This window comes from Pagrus major, chromosome 3, assembly GCF_040436345.1.
Source record: "Pagrus major chromosome 3, Pma_NU_1.0".
NCBI lineage: Eukaryota > Metazoa > Chordata > Actinopteri > Spariformes > Sparidae > Pagrus > Pagrus major.
The window spans coordinates 1,874,529-1,892,047 of NC_133217.1; the positions used below are offsets into that span (position 1 = coordinate 1,874,529).

The window sequence follows — 17,519 nt, forward strand, 5'->3', positions numbered from 1 at the left end:
ACTAAACTAGAAATCAAAACTCTCCCGAAGGAGGAAAACAAAAGGCTAGATAATAAATCAAAACGCTCCCGAAGGAGAAAAACCAAATCTATGATAAATGGGACAAAAGAAAGGCTCACCTAAACAGGAGGCTCTACAACTATCTAAAACTGTCTAACACAAAATCACTCCCAAAAACGGGAGGACAGAAAACGGATTACAACAAAATATAAAACAAACACTAAACTAGAAAATATTACCAAACGAAAAATCACTCTCAAGGAGGAAGCAGAAAACAACTTACGTGGCGAATAAACACTCGTGGCAAAACTGACTATGACTATGATAAAGGGCTTGGGTGCACGGACTAGGACGAAACACTTTGGCACAAATCAAAGGGAAGACGCCGACTATAAACACATGAGGGTAATGGGGAACAGGTGGACACAATCAGGGATCAGGTGAGACAATCAGACCGGTGACACATGAGGAAGGGCAAGTGACCTGAAACGAGAGGAGAGTTAGATTTAAAAATAAAACAGGAAGTTACGAGACAAAAAACCCAAGACAAGACAAACCTCACCGCGGTGTGACAGAGTCAAGTGAATTAAAGGGTGTGTATGTGTGATTCTTTGCATGTTGTTACTTCCTGAATGTTTTCGACTGACACCAGACGGACGTTGGACCAAGAAACACTGCCAGCAGCATCAGTACAGTGTACTACGTTATTGTACTTATCTACCATAGTTAGTGCTGCATATTTTACACGTACAGCAGCATAGTAACCGATCAGCACAGTGCAGTAAAAGTAAGTGAAGTGCAGCTACTCTTTAACGGTTTCAGTCCTCTCAAGATGTCCACAGATATTTATGCCATACCGGATTTATCCAAGAAGGTCAGATACAACAGAAAGGAGGAGGGAGACAGAGAGGAGTGGCAGGAAAATGAGGTGGAAATCTATGAGAGTGCAGACGATATTGGAATACATCATTTTCAGTCACATGATGGAGGTAAGTGAGAAACTATGACAAATCAATATTATTTAAAAAATAATGCTTGTCTTGTTTGATGGTGGGTGTGCCCTTTAAATCGTGTAAACTCTAAGTTTACTCTTAGTTTAGACACCTTCCAGAAAGTTTGTTTCCTTTAAGACACAACATTTATCTAATATTCAGGGCTTTCTGGCATCATATCTATTGGTTGTACTAACATTTAACAATCAGACATAATTTCTGAGATCCGAGGAAGTATCATCTCCAGTAAAGACATCTTTACAACAGGGTAGTAACAGAAATGACACGACAGGAAGAAGCAAAGTGCTGCATGACAAGATCTGTTGAATGTTATTATTAGTACAGAGTCGAGGGTGAGAGAGGCTGAAGAGGTGATGCACAACTGTAACAGCTTTCTGTTGAAGCTCAGTTTTGCAATTCAATGATTCATTATAACTCAACATTTAAGATGAGCTCATATTTTGGTTCATACAACAGTGTTTAAATTATATTTTTTAAATCTGTCTAATGTTAAGGCTTTTAAAACAACTTGTTCACAGCTGTGCACAGATGTCACCACAGATCAAAGCAATGAATCCACATGGTAAAATATCTTCGTAGCAGAGGGGAATGACACACTCTCTGTGTGTTTTGTCACCTCAGGACCGCACAATGAGAAACAACCTCCAGCCGTCCAAAGAAAGCTGTTCATTGCTGCTGTTTTCTGTCTTGGAGGGCTGTGCTTTCTGATGCTGACTGCAATCATCCTCCTATCCAGATACTGTGAGATAAAATACATCCCACAACAAATGCATTTAGAAAAAACTGGTACAACTCCTGCATGTCTATGAACCACATTGATTGTAGAAGTTATTTGTCAATATGACTATGACAAAGAAATTTGGTTGTAACACAATTCCGATATATGGAAAAGTATTTGTTTTGTGTAAAAATGCATTGAAGACCCTCCAGACATGTTTTAAAATGTATATAAAACACTTCACAGTACTTTCACTACTTCTGATATCGATAGAAAAAGTTCTATATCTGAGATCCCTTACAAATTGAATCTACACCTTCTTCCTCATTAAATATCCTGAATCTCTGATCTATGCAAATATGTGGTATTACTCAAATGTTCCTGCTGGACACAAGATGTCTCCTACTTCACTGTCAAGTTTCCACATCACACTTGTGGATGCTGAATATTGGACCAGAAATGGCTCCAAATTATATGTGGTGTCACAGATCATGAAATGTTAATGTGAAACAACTTTCTCCAGTCAAACTCTCAACCCAGTCTTCAGGATATTATGTTAGCAGTTAACATAGTTTCTGAAAACAACAGTAACATCCAAGGTTGACATTTGTACCAGACGTGTCACATCACATTCACATTATTAGCCACCTGTAGTGGCAGGAAATGGAGGGAAGGTGGTGGCGTTACTACATCCAACATGCAAACAAGTGACAGGAGTTTGAGTCACACCACTGGATATTTTTAAAGGTCTCCTGGTGTATGAAGGTGCAGAACCAGAAGGGGGCGACAGTGACGGGATGAACTTATATAAAGTGCCAGAAAGTCTGCGTAGGGAGGAGGTTGGGGTTTGGATGGGTTTGAAATTCACCCAGAAGACCAGTTTGAATCCTGTGTGAAGCTAAAAGCCAATGGTGACTCTTTAAAGGAAGTAGAACATTTTCAAACCGAACCATGACCTCTTCCTAAACCTACCCAAGTAGTTATGGTGCCTTTATTTTGAAAGTGTACCCAGATGTTGCATATTTATTATGAAGGAAACATTTTCTGTGGAAACAAAAAGAAGGTTTATTGTACTAAAAACACAAACCCATTTCATTTGAGTAACAAATGAAGCCTCATCTTTGGCTGAAGAAGACTGTGTTTCTTGTGAAGGATCAAAGGCAGTTCTGAGAGGAGGAAATGTTCATTCTTTCAATGTCCACATGACATGTGAGTCTGAACTTGTCCTTTAACAGCAAAATATACCACATAACTAAAAATCATTTTCAGAATACACTCTTTGAACCTCATTTAAGCACAATTACTTGATGTTGTTGATCTACTCTGGTTCTTGTTCATACTTGAAAACTGATAATCCACTTGTTATGACACCTCCACATACTGAACAAGACAAGTTAAAGGACAAGTACACCAAATAACTAAATTCCCCTTTGGAATAGTGACAGTGATATTTCATTATGGACAGGAAGCAAGATAGTTTGTCTTTAGTATAAAGCAAAATGATTTGTTTGTGTTTCTTACTTTGTTCTGGTTCTCACCAGATATTTCAGTCACTTTGGAACAAGACCAGCTGCAGACCAGATACGACACCCTGAGCAACAACTACACCCAACTCCAGGAAACAGTTTCAGGTAAGAAAAAAGTCTCAAAACAAATAAGCAAATACCAAATATACAGGATCCAATTTTACACTAAGCTTAAAAATGTTTGTATTATCTCACTGTTTATCTATTGTTGTGTTTCTCAAGACATGACAGTCAACAACAGTCAGTTACAGGATGAAGTAAAGAAGCTGAAGGACAAAATTAAAGGTGAGAAAAGATGAAAAACTGAACACAACTTTAATGTCAATTTACATGGTAGAACTTGACTGTGCTTCAACTTTTAATCATAACTGTTTCATGGTGTTGACATTTTTTGCCATGTGGATATTTCAGACAGTCACAAATGAGAGTTAAAACTTAAATACTTTGACATCATCTCACTGTTTATCTATTGTTGTGTTTCTCAAAACATGACAGTCAACATCAGTCAGCTGCAGAGCAGTTATGAAATCCTGAGTAAAAATCACAGACAGTTAGAGGATGACGTAAAGAAGCTGAAGGACAAAATTAAAGGTGAGAAAAATTGAAAATGAGCAACTGTAATGTCAATTTATATCATATAACTTGACTGTGCTTCAACTTTTAAATTATAACTGTTTCATGTTGACATTTTTTGCCATGTGGATATTTCAGACAGTCACAAATGAGATATTAAATCCTGAGTGAAAATACAGAGTAAACAGTCTGAATAGGGAAAGTGGTGATCAAGAAAGATCTTAAACTAAATAGAGAAAACAAGAAGTCAGTTTGACACAGAATGACATGAAATCTATCTTTAAAACACGTGTTTGTCATTAAGGGAAGTGGTGTCCTGACGGATGGATGAGATTTGGATGCAGCTGTTACTTTAAATCCAATCAGAAGAGAACGTGGTATGACAGCAGAACTGACTGTCAGAAAAAAGGAGCAGATCTGGTGGTCATAAACAACAAAGATGAAAATGTGAGTGTGTTTGTCAATGAGTGTGTGTTAGTAAAGTGTCTCTAATTCAACCTGCTTTGACTCATCATTTGGACCTGTTTTCCTGTCAATATTATTTTCATATTTCAGACTGTGTGTGTTTTAAAGCTTGGTTTTGTAGTTTTGTTTGCAATGAAACATTTTAATAATTATTTATATTTAACAACATTTCTTTACTACAATAGAAAAACTGAATTATGAACAGAGAAATGATTTTTGTCTCTTGTTAAATACCAGAAATTTGTCATTGACCTGAACAACATGTATGGAGAGTCCTGGATTGGTCTAAAGACAGAATGGTCAACAGGAAGTAGTTATGAATGGAAGTGGGTGGACGGATCACCACTGACAGAAATGTGAGACATTTTAAAGTTCTTATTTTTCTCACAAATCCATCAAAATCACTGTTTGTCACTAAAGTAAGTGTTTAAAAAAGGTCTGTTTGTGAGGAGGTGTTGAGCTGCTTCATCAACCAGCACTACAGTTATAGTTTATATTACAGTATGTGCTCCAGGATCATTTGTTTGAAAGAGAAAACGTCTTCTCAACTCTGTCAAATCAATGTGAAAATTATTAATATTATCGACTTAAAGAGACACAATGATTGGGAAACCATCTTTGTGTTTTTAAATCAGTGGATCCTTTCTTTTTCTGATTCATTCCTGCAAATGCTAATCACATGAATTACTGAAAACAGAGAGACAAGATTACAACACATATTAAATTAGTTATTGAAAAACAATCAATAATTATAGAAAACATTAATATTTGAGGTAAAATTCAACAACTTATTTCAAATTGAAAATAATCAGAAGTTTCTGCTCTGTTTAAAAGCTAAACATTTTCTTTGTGCTACAGGTTTCGGGCATCAGGACTACCAGCTACTTCATTGTATCAGTACGCAACATGCTGCAATCAACAAGGACAATGGAGACAAAGTGGATATGATGATAAGAAGTACTGGATCTGTGAGAAATAGATTTCTTGCATTCTATGATGACAGAAGTGTGTAGTGTTGAGATCAGCTCTGTAAACTCAGACACATTTACATGTATTGTGTGTGACATGCTAAATAACCTGGATCACACACATATTGTTCCTCTGCCTTACATGCTGCATAATCTGATTGGAAGTGATCCAACACAACTACATGTGTATTACTTACTCTCAGCCCTGCAGGATTATCACAATAAAAGCTTGTCTTTACTTTGCTTTAGTTGATTCATAAGTTTGTATTCAGTTCGATCTGTCTGCGTTTAATATGTGAAAATAATGCCAAGTTTTGTCTGAGTCCTCTTTGATACACCAGCTGCTAATTTTCAGTGTGAAGCTTCTACAGGAGACTGAAACATGCTTGAAGGTTTATGTTCTGCCTCTTTGGCCTGTGTAATGTGCTTCTGTCCAATTCACATGATAATTTAATAATAAGGACATTTTTTAATCTTAACCAAGGCCCCATTTAAACTTTATTTCATCCGTCTCGTATCTGGATCAAACCTAGATGCAATTTAACATTGGTCATTCATTTTGGATCTTTGATCTGCACTCCTACACACTGTTTGCATCTGTTATCTCTCCGTGGGTCACAAGTTGTACATGTAGCAGAGCTAACTGAGAAAACAACAGCCCAGTAGCATCACATTTCCTGTGTCATATACGTATGTGTGCGTAAACTGTGTGGTCAACTGTGAATGCAGCTCAGGACAGTATGTGTGTATGTGAACACACACTTCTGCTTTACAGTGAAAACCTTGTATTTCCTCAAAGTCACTGTCAAAAAATAAAGACAAAAAACAGCTTCAGTTTGTAGCTTCAAATATATTCATATTGTTTATTTGAAGAGTGTCTTGATTCTGATGAACAAACCATTAAAAGTCTAATTTTGAAACAATTTTAAGTGAAGTGTGTCTTTTCATGTGTTTAGGTGTGATCTGTCCTGGTGTCACTTCCTGTGTTAGAGGCTGTCCAACTCAAAGACAGACAGCTGAACTACACAGTTAAACCTTCAAGAATAGCTTCAGTTAAGTTTTCAGTTTGTAAAGATGTCTGCAGAAATTCTTGCTGCACCAGATTCCAGCTTCAATGTGAGATTCACCAGAAGAGAGAACAGAGGAGAGGGAGAGGAGATGGAGGTGGAGATCTTAGAGGATGAAGAGCATCACGCTGATCTTGGGTCACAACAAGCCAGTAAGTCTTAAATGATGACTATTGGACAAAGGGAAGTTAGTTCAAATGTTTGTGGCTATATTTAAATTAAATACTGAGTGAAAATGATCAATTCATCCATCAGTTCACCATCAGTCACCGCTGACTACGGGTCATTATCAGCTGTCTTGGTGCTCTAATCTGGTGTAATGTCAGTCATTATTCTTATAGAGGGAATGACAATGAGCAACAGATACTCCACAGTTTAAAGTGGCCACTTCAAACTTCATACCAACATAATAAAAATGTTGTCTATATATTTTTCCTCTGTAGGACCAAACACTGAAAAGAATCGTGCAGCTGTCAGAAGAAGGTGTTTCAGAGCTCCTGCAGTGACTCTGGGAGTGATGTTTCTTCTCATATTGGCTGGAATCTTCATACGCTGTGAGCAATTCAGTTTTTAACCCAAACTGTCATATCTTGATGATTTAGTAATGTCATGTTTTAGGCTCCTCTCAGTTAGATAACACAATAGGTGCGTGTTCATCTTTATTATCATCGTATCACTTTCTTCCTGCGATCAGAGTTTTGTCCAAGAGACATTTTAGGAAGAACACTGAAGCTAGTCAGCACAGGTTGTTTCTTGTTTCACTCTGTGTAGAAGAGGAAGTTAACATTATTCATGAAGACAAAGACATAATCCTACACAATCCATACACTGTTAGGTGAGCATTTCTCTGAGGATGTGTAGAAATCTTAACCAGGGACCAACAATAATGTTTCTTGCCACTGGCCCAGTCTGGTGAGTCTGTTGAGAATCTACTGGTCCAAACTCATTTTTTTTACCGGCCCTGAATGCAGTTTGTACTTGGAGTACTTCTACTCCATCACAGAGGCAACTATTGTACTTTCGACTGTAGTCTGTGAGCTTTAGTTATCAGTTGTTTTTTTTACATTACAACTTTTCATTCACAGTCCCACACCAAAGCATGGACCCAAAGGTCCACTAGAGGACAGCAGCGAGTGTTGCAGTTTGCCTTGTTTAAGTGTGAAAGGTACCAGCATGTACAAAGGTGCAGGACCAGCAGGGGGCGACAGTGACGGGATGAACTTATATAAAGTGCCAGAAAGTCTGCGTAGGGAGGAGTTTGGGGTTAGGATGGGTTTGAAATTCACCCAGAAGACCAAAGTTTGAATCCTGTGTGAAGCTAAAAGCCAATGGTGACTCTTTAAAGGAATGAGAACATTTTCAAGCCGAACCATGACCTTTTCCTAAACCTACCCAAGTGGTTATCGTGCCTTTAACGTTGAAAGTTTACCCAGACGTCTTTATATTTAATATGAAGGAAACATTTTCTGTGGAAACAAAAAGGTTTATTGTACTAAAAACACAAACCCATTTAATTTGAGTAACAAATGAAGCCTCATCTTTGGCTGAAGAAGACTGTGTTTCTTGTGAAGGATCAAAGGCAGTTCTGAGAGGAGGAAATGTTCATTCTTTCAATGTCCACATGACATGTGAGTCTGAACCTGTCCTTTAACAGCAAAATATACCACATAACTAAAAATCATTTTCAGAATACACTCTTTTAACCTCATTTAAGCACAATTACTTGATGTTGTTGATCTACTCTGGTTCTTGTTCATACTTGAAAACTGATAATCCACTTATTATGACACCTCCACATACTGAACAAGACAGGTTAAAGGACAAGTACACCAAATAACTAAATTCCCCATTGGAATAGTGACAGTGATATTTCATTATGCACAGGAAGCAAGATAGTTTCTCTTCAGTATAAAGCACAATGATTTGTTTGTGTTTCTTACTTTGTTCTGGTTCTCACCAGATATTTCAGTCACTTTGGAAAAAGACCAGCTGAGCAACAACTACACCCAACTCCAGGAAACAGTTTCAGGTAAGAAAAAAGTCTCAAAACAAATAAGGAAATACCAAATATACAGGATCCAATTTTACACTAAGCTTAAAAATGTTTGTATTATCTCACTGTTTATCTATTGTTGTATTTCTCAAGACATTTCAGCCAACAACAGTCAGCTGCAGAGCAGTTATGAAATCCTGAGTAAAAATCACAGACAGTTAGAGGATGAAGTAAAGAAGCTGAAGGACAAAATTGAAGGTGAGAAAAATTGAAAATGAGCAACTGTAATGTGAATTTATATAATATAACTTGACTGTGCTTCAACTTTTAATTATAACTGTTTCATGTTGACATTTTTTGCTATGTGGATATTTCAGACAGTCACAAATGAGATATTAAATCCTGAGTGAAAATACAGAGTAAACAGTCTGAACAGGGAAAGTGGTGATCAAGAAAGATCTTAAACTAAATTGAGAAAACCAGAAGTCAGTTTGACACAGAATGACATGAAATCTATCTTTAAAACACGTGTTTGACATTAAGGGAAGTGGTGTCCTGACGGATGGATGAAATTTGGATGCAGCTGTTATTTTAGATCCAATCAGAAGAGAACGTGGTCTCAGAGCAGAACTGACTGTCAGAGCAAAGGAGCAGATCTGGTGGTCATAAACAACAAAGATGAACATGTGAGTGTGTTTGTCAATGAGTGTGTGTTAGTAAAGTGTCTCTAATTCAACCTGCTTTGACTCTGTCATTTGGACCTGTTTTCCTGTCAATATTATTTTCATATTTCAGACTGTGTGTATTTTAAAGCTCGGTTTTGTAGGTTTGTTTGCAATGAAACATTTTAATAATTATTTATATTTAACAACATTTCTTTACTACAATAGAAAAACTGAATGATGAACAGAGAAATGATTTTTGTCTCTTGTCAAATACCAGAAATTTGTCAGTGACCTGAACAACATGAATGAAGAGTCCTGGATTGGTCTAAAGACAGAATGGTCAACAGGAAGTAGTTATGAATGGAAGTGGGTGGACGGATCACCGCTGACAGAAATGTGAGACATTTTAAAGTTTTTATTTCTTTCACATTTCCATCCAAGTAACCGCTTATCTTTAAAATAAGTGTGTTCTCAAACTGAAAAATGAAAAAAGTGTCTGTTAGTGAGGAGGTGTGGAGCTGCTTCATCAACCAGCACTACAGTTATAGTTTATATTACAGTATGTGCTCCAGGATCATTTGTTTGAAAGAGAAAACGTCTTCTCAGCTCTGTCAAATAAATGTGAATATTATTAATATTATCAACTTAAAGAGACACAATGATTGGGAAACCATCTTTGTGTTTCAAATCAGTGGATCCATAATCTCTTTCTTTTTCTGATTCATTCCTGCAAATGCTAATCACATGAATTACTGAAAACAGAGAGACAAGATTACTACACATATTAAACTAGTTATTGTAAAACCATCAATAATTATAGAAAACATTAATATTTGAGGTAAAATTCAACAACTTATTTCAAATTGAAAATAATCAGAAGTTTCTGCTCTGTTTAAAAGCTAAACATTTTCTTTGTCCTACAGCTTCTGGGCATCAGGACTACGAGCTGCTACATGGGACCAGTACGCAACATGCTGCAATCAACAAGGACAATGGAGACAAAGTGGATATAATGATAAGTACTGGATCTGTGAGAAAAAGATTTCTTCCATTCTATGATGACAGAAGTGTGTAGTGTCTGGATCAGCTCTGTAAACTCAGACACATTTACATGTATTGTGTGTGACATGCTAAATGACCTGGATCACACACATATTGTTCCTCTGCCTTACATGCTGTATAATCTGATTGGAAGTGATCCAACACAACTACATGTGTATTACTTACTCTGTAGCTCTGCAGGATTATCACAATAAAAGCTTGTCTTTACTCTGCTTTAGTTGATTCATAAGTTTGTATTCAGTTCAATCTGTCTGCATTCAATATGTGAAAATAATGCCAAGTTTTGTCTGAGTCCTCTTTGATACACCAGCTGCTAATTTTCAGTGTGAAGCTTCTACAGGAGACTGAAACATGCTTGAAGATTTATATTCTGCCTCTTTAGCCTGTGTAATGTGCTTCTGTCCAATTCACATGATAATTCAATGATAAGGACATTTTCTAATCTCAACCAAGGCCCGATTTGAACTTAATTTCAACTGTCTCGTATCTGGATCAAACCTAGATGCATTTTAAAATTGGTCATTCATTTTGGATCTTTGATCTGCACTCCTACACACTGTTTGCATCCGTTATATCTCTCTGTGGTTCACAAGTTGTGCATGTAGCTTAGCTAATTATGAAGATATCAGTGCGATAGCATCACATTTCCTGTGTAATATACGTAAATGGGCGTATAAACTGTGTCTGCAACAGTGACTGCAGCTCAGGACAAAAATGTGTATGTGAACACACAAACTTTATTTCCTCAAAGTTACTGTCAAAAAATAAAGACAAAAAAACAGCTTCAGTTTGTAGCTTCAAATATATTTATATTGTTTATTTGAAGAGAGTCTTGATTCCGATGAGCAAACCATTAAAAGTCTCATTTTGAAACCATTTTAAGTGAAGTGTGTCTTTTCATGTGTTTAGGTGTGGTCTGTCCTGGTGTCACTTCCTGTGTTAGAGGCTGTCCAACTCAAAGACAGACAGCTGAACTACACAGTTAAACCTTCAAGAACAGCTCAGTTAAGTTTTCAGTTTGTAAAGATGTCTGCAGAAATTCTTGCTGCACCAGATTCCAGCTTCAATGTGAGATTCACCAGAAGAGAGAACAGAGGAGAGGGAGAGGAGATGGAGGTGGAGATCTTAGAGGATGAAGAGCATCACGCTGATCTTGGGTCACAACAAGCCAGTAAGTCTTAAATGATGACTATTGGATAAAGGGAAGTAAGTTCAAATGTTTGTGGCTATATTTAAATTAAATACTGAGTGAAAATGATCAATTCATCCATCAGTTCACCATCAGTCACCGTTGACTACGGGTCATTATCAGCTGTCTTGGTGCTCTAATCTGGTGTAACGTCAGTCATTATTCTCATAGAGGGAATGACAATGAGCAACAGATACTCCACAGTTTAAAGTGGCCACTTCAAACTTCACACCAACATAATAAAAATGTTGTCTATGTATTTTTCCTCTGTAGGACCGAACACTGAAAAGAATTGTGCAGCTGTCAGAAGGTGTTTCAGAGCTCCTGCAGTGACTCTGGGAGTGATGTTTCTTCTCATATTGGCTGGAATCTTCATACGCTGTGAGCAATTCAGTTTTTAACCCAAACTGTCATATCTTGATGATTTAGTAATGTCATGTTTTAGGCTCCTCTCAGTTAGATAACACAATAGGTGCGTGTTCATCTTTATTATCATCGTATCACTTTCTTCCTGCGATCAGAGTTTTGTCCAAGAGACATTTTAGGAAGAACACTGAAGCTAGTCAGCACAGGTTGTTTCTTGTTTCACTCTGTGTAGAAGAGGAAGTTAACATTATTCATGAAGACAAAGACATAATCCTACACAATCCATACACTGTTAGGTGAGCATTTCTCTCAGGATGTGTAGAAATCTTAACCAGGGACCAACAATAATGTTTCTTGCCACCGGCCCAGTCTGGTGAGTCTGTTGAGAATCTACTGGTCCAAACTCATTTTTTTCACCGGCCCTGAATGCAGTTTGTACTTGGAGTACTTCTACTCCATCACAGAGGCAACTATTGTACTTTCGACTGTAGTCTGTGAGCTTTAGTTATCAGTTGTTTTTTTTACATTACAACTTTTCATTCACAGTCCCACACCAAAGCATGGACCCAAAGGTCCACTAGAGGACAGCAGCGAGTGTTGCAGTTTGCCTTGTTTAAGTGTGAGAGGTACCAGCATGTACAAAGGTGCAGGACCAGCAGGGGGCGACAGTGACGGGATGAACTTATATAAAGTGCCAGAAAGTCTGCGTAGGGAGGAGTTTGGGGTTTGGATGGGTTTGAAATTCACCCAGAAGACCAAAGTTTGAATCCTGTGTGAAGCTAAAAGCCAAGGATGACTCTTTAAAGGAATGAGAACATTTTCAAGCCGAACCATGACCTTTTCCTAAACCTACCCAAGTGGTTATCGTGCCTTTAACGTTGAAAGTTTACCCAGACGTCTTTATATTTAATATGAAGGAAACATTTTCTGTGGAAACAAAAAGGTTTATTGTACTAAAAACACAAACCCATTTAATTTGAGTAACAAATGAAGCCTCATCTTTGGCTGAAGAAGACTGTGTTTCATGTGAAGGATCAAAGGCAGTTCTGAGAGGAGGAAATGTTCATTCTTTCAATGTCCACATGACATGTGAGTCTGAACCTGTCCTTTAACAGCAAAATATACCACATAACTAAAAATCATTTTCAGAATACACTCTTTTAACCTCATTTAAGCACAATTACTTGATGTTGTTGATCTACTCTGGTTCTTGTTCATACTTGAAAACTGATAATCCACTTGTTATGACACCTCCACATACTTAACAAGACAGGTTAAAGGACAAGTACACCAAATAGCTAAATTCCCCTTTGGAATAGTGAGAGTGATATTTCATTATGCACAGGAAGCAAGATATTTGTCCTTCAGTATAAAGCACAATGATTTGTTTGTGTTTCTTACTTTGTTCTGGTTCTCACCAGATATTTCAGTCACTTTGGAAAAAGACCAGCTGAGCAACAACTACACCCAACTCCAGGAAACAGTTTCAGGTAAGAAAAAAGTCTCAAAACAAATAAGGAAATACCAAATATACAGGATCCAATTTTACACTAAGCTTAAAAATGTTTGTATTATCTCACTGTTTATCTATTGTTGTGTTTCTGAAGACATTACAGCCAACAACAGTCAGCTGCAGAGCAGTTATGAAATCCTGAGTAAAAATCACAGACAGTTACAGGATGAAGTAAAGAAGCTGAAGGACAAAATTGAAGGTGAGAAAAATTGAAAATGAGCAACTGTAATGTGAATTTATATAATATAACTTGACTGTGCTTCAACTTTTAATTATAACTGTTTCATGTTGACATTTTTTGCTATGTGGATATTTCAGACAGTCACAAATGAGATATTAAATCCTGAGTGAAAATACAGAGTAAACAGTCTGAACAGGGAAAGTGGTGATCAAGAAAGATCTTAAACTAAATTGAGAAAACCAGAAGTCAGTTTGACACAGAATGACATGAAATCTATCTTTAAAACACGTGTTTGACATTAAGAGAAAAGGTGTCCTGAGGGATGGATGAGATTTGGATGCAGCTGTTACTTTAGATCCAATCAGAAGAGAACGTGGTCTCAGAGCAGAACTGACTGTCAGAGCAAAGGAGCAGATCTGGTGGTCATAAACAACAAAGATGAACATGTGAGTGTGTTTGTCAATGAGTGTGTGTTAGTAAAGTGTCTCTAATTCAACCTGCTTTGACTCTGTCATTTGGACCTGTTTTCCTGTCAATATTATTTTCATATTTCAGACTGTGTGTATTTTAAAGCTCGGTTTTGTAGGTTTGTTTGCAATGAAACATTTTAATAATTATTTATATTTAACAACATTTCTTTACTACAATAGAAAAACTGAATGATGAACAGAGAAATGATTTTTGTCTCTTGTCAAATACCAGAAATTTGTCAGTGACCTGAACTACATGAATGAAGAGTCCTGGATTGGTCTAAAGAGAGAGTCAACAGGAAGTAGTTATGAATGGAAGTGGGTGGACGGATCACCGCTGACAGAAATGTGAGACATTTTAAAGTTTTTATTTCTTTCACATTTCCATCCAAGTAACCGCTTATCTTTAAAATAAGTGTGTTCTCAAACTGAAAAATGAAAAAAGTGTCTGTTAGTGAGGAGGTGTGGAGCAGCTTCATCAACCAGCACTACAGTTATAGTTTATATTACAGTATGTGCTCCAGGATCATTTGTTTGAAAGAGAAAACGTCTTCTCAACTCTGTCAAATAAATGTGAATATTATTAATATTATCAACTTAAAGAGACACAATGATTGGGAAACCATCTTTGTGTTTCAAATCAGTGGATCCATAATCTCTTTCTTTTTCTGATTCATTCCTGCAAATGCTAATCACATGAATTACTGAAAACAGAGAGACAAGATTACTACACATATTAAACTAGTTATTGAAAAACCATCGATATTTATAGAAAACATATTTCAGGTAAAATTCAACAACTTATTTCAAGTTGAAAATAATCAGAAGTTTCTGCTCTGTTTAAAAGATAAACATTTTCTTTGTGCTTCAGCGTCCGGGCACCAGGACTACAACATGCTTCATCAGACTACTACGCAGCATTCTGCAATCAACAAGGACAATGGACACGAAGCTATTATGGAAATACTAAGCGCTATATCTGTGAGAAAAGTGTTTCTTGCATTCTATGATGACAGAAGTGCGTAGTGTTGAGATCAGCTCTGTAAACTCAGACACATTTACATTTATTGTGTGTGACATGCTAAATAACCTGGATCACACACATATTGTTCCTCTGCCTTACATGCTGTATAATCTGATTGGAAGTGATCCAACACAACTACATGTGTATTACTTACTCTGTAGCTCTGCAGGATTATCACAATAAAAGCTTGTCTTTACTCTGCTTTAGTTGATTCATAGGTTTGTATTCAGTTTGATCTGTCTGCGTTCAATATGTGAAAATAATGCCAAGTTTTGTCTGAGTCCTCTTTGATACACCAGCTGCTAATTTTCAGTGTGAAGCTTCTACAGCAGACTGAAACATGCTTGAAGGTTTATGTTCTGCCTCTTTAGCCTGTGTAATGTGCTTCTGTCCAATTCACATGATAATTCAATGATAAGGACATTTTCTAATTTTAACCAAGGCCCCATTTAAACTTTATTTCATCCGTCTCGTATCTGGATCAAACCTAGATGCAATTTAACATTGGTCATTCATTTTGGATCTTTGATCTGCACTCCTACACACTGTTTGCATCCGTTATCTCTCTGTGGGTCACAAGTTGTGCATGTAGCAGAGCTAACTGAGAAAACAACAGCCCAGTAGCATCACATTTCCTGTGTCATATACGTATGTGTGAGTAAACTGTGTGGTCAACTGTGAATGCAGCTCAGGACAAATGTGTGTATGTGAACACACACTTCTACTTTACAGTGAAAACCTTGTATTTCCTCAAAGTCACTGTCAAAAAATAAAGACAAAAAACAGCTTCAGTTTGTAGCTTCAAATATATTTATATTGTTTATTTGAAGAGAGTCTTGATTCCAATGAGCAAACCATTAAAAGTCTCATTTTGAAACAATTTTAAGTGAAGTGTGTCTTTTCATGTGTTTAGGTGTGATCTGTCCTAGTGTCACTTCCTGTGTTAGAGGCTGTCCAACTCAAAGACAGACAGCTGAACTACACAGTTAAACCTTCAAGAACAGCTTCAGTTAAGTTTTCAGTTTGTAAAGATGTCTGCAGAAATTCTTGCTGCACCAGATTCCAGCTTCAATGTGAGATTCACCAGAAGAGAGAACAGAGGAGAGGGAGAGGAGATGGAGGTGGAGATCTTAGAGGATGAAGAGCATCACGCTGATCTCGGGTCACAACAAGCCAGTAAGTCTTAAATGATGACTATTGGACAAAGGGAAGTTAGTTCAAATGTTTATGTGGCTATATTTAAATTAAATACTGAGTGAAAATGATCAATTCATCCATCAGTTCACCATCAGTCACCGCTGACTACGGGTCATTATCAGCTGTCTTGGTGCTCTAATCTGGTGTAACGTCAGTCCTTATTCTTATAGAGGGAATGACAATGAGCAACAGATACTCCACAGTTTAAAGTGGCCACTTCAAACTTCACACCAACATAATAAAAATGTTGTCTATGTATTTTTCCTCTGTAGGACCAAACACTGAAAAGAATCATGCAGCTGTCAGAAGAAGGTGTTTCAGAGCTCCTGCAGTGACTCTGGGAGTGATGTTTCTTCTCATATTGGCTGGAATCTACATACGCTGTGAGCAATTCAGTTTTTAATCCAAACTGTCATATCTTGATGATTTAGTAATGTCATGTTTTAGCTTGTTTCAGTTAGATAACACAATAGGTGCGTGTTCATCTTTATTATCATCGTATCACTTTCTTCCTGCGATCAGAGTTTTGTCCAAGAGACATTTTAGGAAGAACACTGAAGCTAGTCAGCACAGGTTGTTTCTTGTTTCACTCCGTGTAGAAGAGGAAGTTAACATTATTTATGAAGACAAAGACATAATCCTACACAATCCATACACTGTTAGGTGAGCATTTCTCTGAGGATGTATAGAAGGTTACATGTACAGAGGTAAATATTGTACATTCGACTGTAGTCTGTGAGCTTTAATTACTAGTTATTTTTTTACATTACAACATTTCATTCACGTTGCTGGTATGTCTCATGGTTTTTAAACGACTATTAACATCATTATCAGCTCTGACTTAACAGTTAATGTTTCTGCAAAACCACAGATCAGTTAAAACTGGACGTTTCTTTATGTTGCAACTTAACGTTTCATTAGGTTGAATTTTCTATTTCACTCATAATAATTTATGATTTAGGCACAAAAAACACATGGTTATGGTTAGGAAAATGTCATGGTTCGGCTTGAAACGGGTTTTGGTCACCACAAAAACCACTGGAAATATCTGCAGCTCTCCTTAAGAAACACCGGGTTTTGTCTTCACGAGAACAGAAATGTCTCCAGATGTCCTTAAAAATATTCAGTGTTGTGAGTCGACCTGCAGTCGTCCGTTTGGCTGTAATAACACCACCACCAGCTGCAACAGCTGTTTCAAAAACAAGAAGAAAAAACACAGTTTTGACTGAAGGGGGGCTTTAAATATTTGTCTGAAGATATTATGATTCTTCAGCAGTCTGAGGTATAAAAATCAAGTGTCCCGCCCGATCTAACATATGATTGGCTGCCTGAACAAGAGGGATGGTTCTGTGTGTGTGCTCGCAGTGGCCACAAAGAAAAGGGGAAGTGCTCTGAAAAAAGATGCTGAGAGCAACACCTTTTCTCTACGCTCGCTCCTCATTAGAAACTGTTAAAAAAGATGTTGGTGCTCAGAGAAAAACGTTACGAGGTCACGGCTCTTACTTAGAAGTTCAGAATGTAAAAGTACA

General features: G+C 37.1%; 3 protein-coding genes and 1 long non-coding RNA gene across 4 annotated transcripts in view; 3 read left to right on the forward strand and 1 right to left on the reverse strand.

Moving 5' to 3' along the window:
• Positions 1 to 17,519, reverse strand: part of rnf139 (ring finger protein 139) — a 53,970-nt gene that overhangs the window by 11,868 nt on the left and 24,583 nt on the right. The gene's annotated exons all lie outside the window — the stretch shown is intronic.
• On the forward strand, positions 760 to 15,673 carry LOC140994100 (C-type lectin domain family 12 member A-like). Its single transcript, XM_073463676.1, has 7 exons — positions 760 to 989; positions 1,635 to 1,754; positions 3,273 to 3,362; positions 3,480 to 3,542; positions 4,135 to 4,277; positions 4,533 to 4,651; positions 14,641 to 15,673. The coding sequence occupies exons 1-7, from the start codon at positions 833 to 835 to the stop codon at positions 14,777 to 14,779; spliced, it is 831 nt and encodes a 276-aa protein (XP_073319777.1). The 5' UTR covers positions 760 to 832; the 3' UTR covers positions 14,780 to 15,673.
• LOC140993444 (uncharacterized) lies at positions 6,332 to 8,346 on the forward strand. The gene is made up of 3 exons (XR_012178667.1): positions 6,332 to 6,482; positions 6,774 to 6,884; positions 8,291 to 8,346. It is a non-coding gene; the product is annotated as an uncharacterized lncRNA (long non-coding RNA).
• LOC140994066 (C-type lectin domain family 4 member C-like) lies at positions 8,482 to 9,388 on the forward strand (the record flags this gene model as incomplete). The annotated part of the gene is made up of 3 exons (XM_073463650.1): positions 8,482 to 8,581; positions 8,867 to 9,009; positions 9,266 to 9,388. Coding segments are annotated over 3 exons (366 nt in total), but the record flags the coding sequence as incomplete, so codon positions are not given.

Bases quoted from the DNA above. Each gene is read 5' to 3' on its own strand.
- LOC140994100 (XM_073463676.1), top strand. From the start codon at position 833: ATGTCCACAGATATTTATGCCATACCGGATTTATCCAAGAAGGTCAGA. The intron at 990-1,634 runs GTAAGTGAGAAA...TTGTCACCTCAG, and splicing joins TTTTCAGTCACATGATGGAG to GACCGCACAATGAGAAACAA. The intron at 3,543-4,134 runs GTGAGAAAAGAT...TTTGTCATTAAG, and splicing joins GCTGAAGGACAAAATTAAAG to GGAAGTGGTGTCCTGACGGA.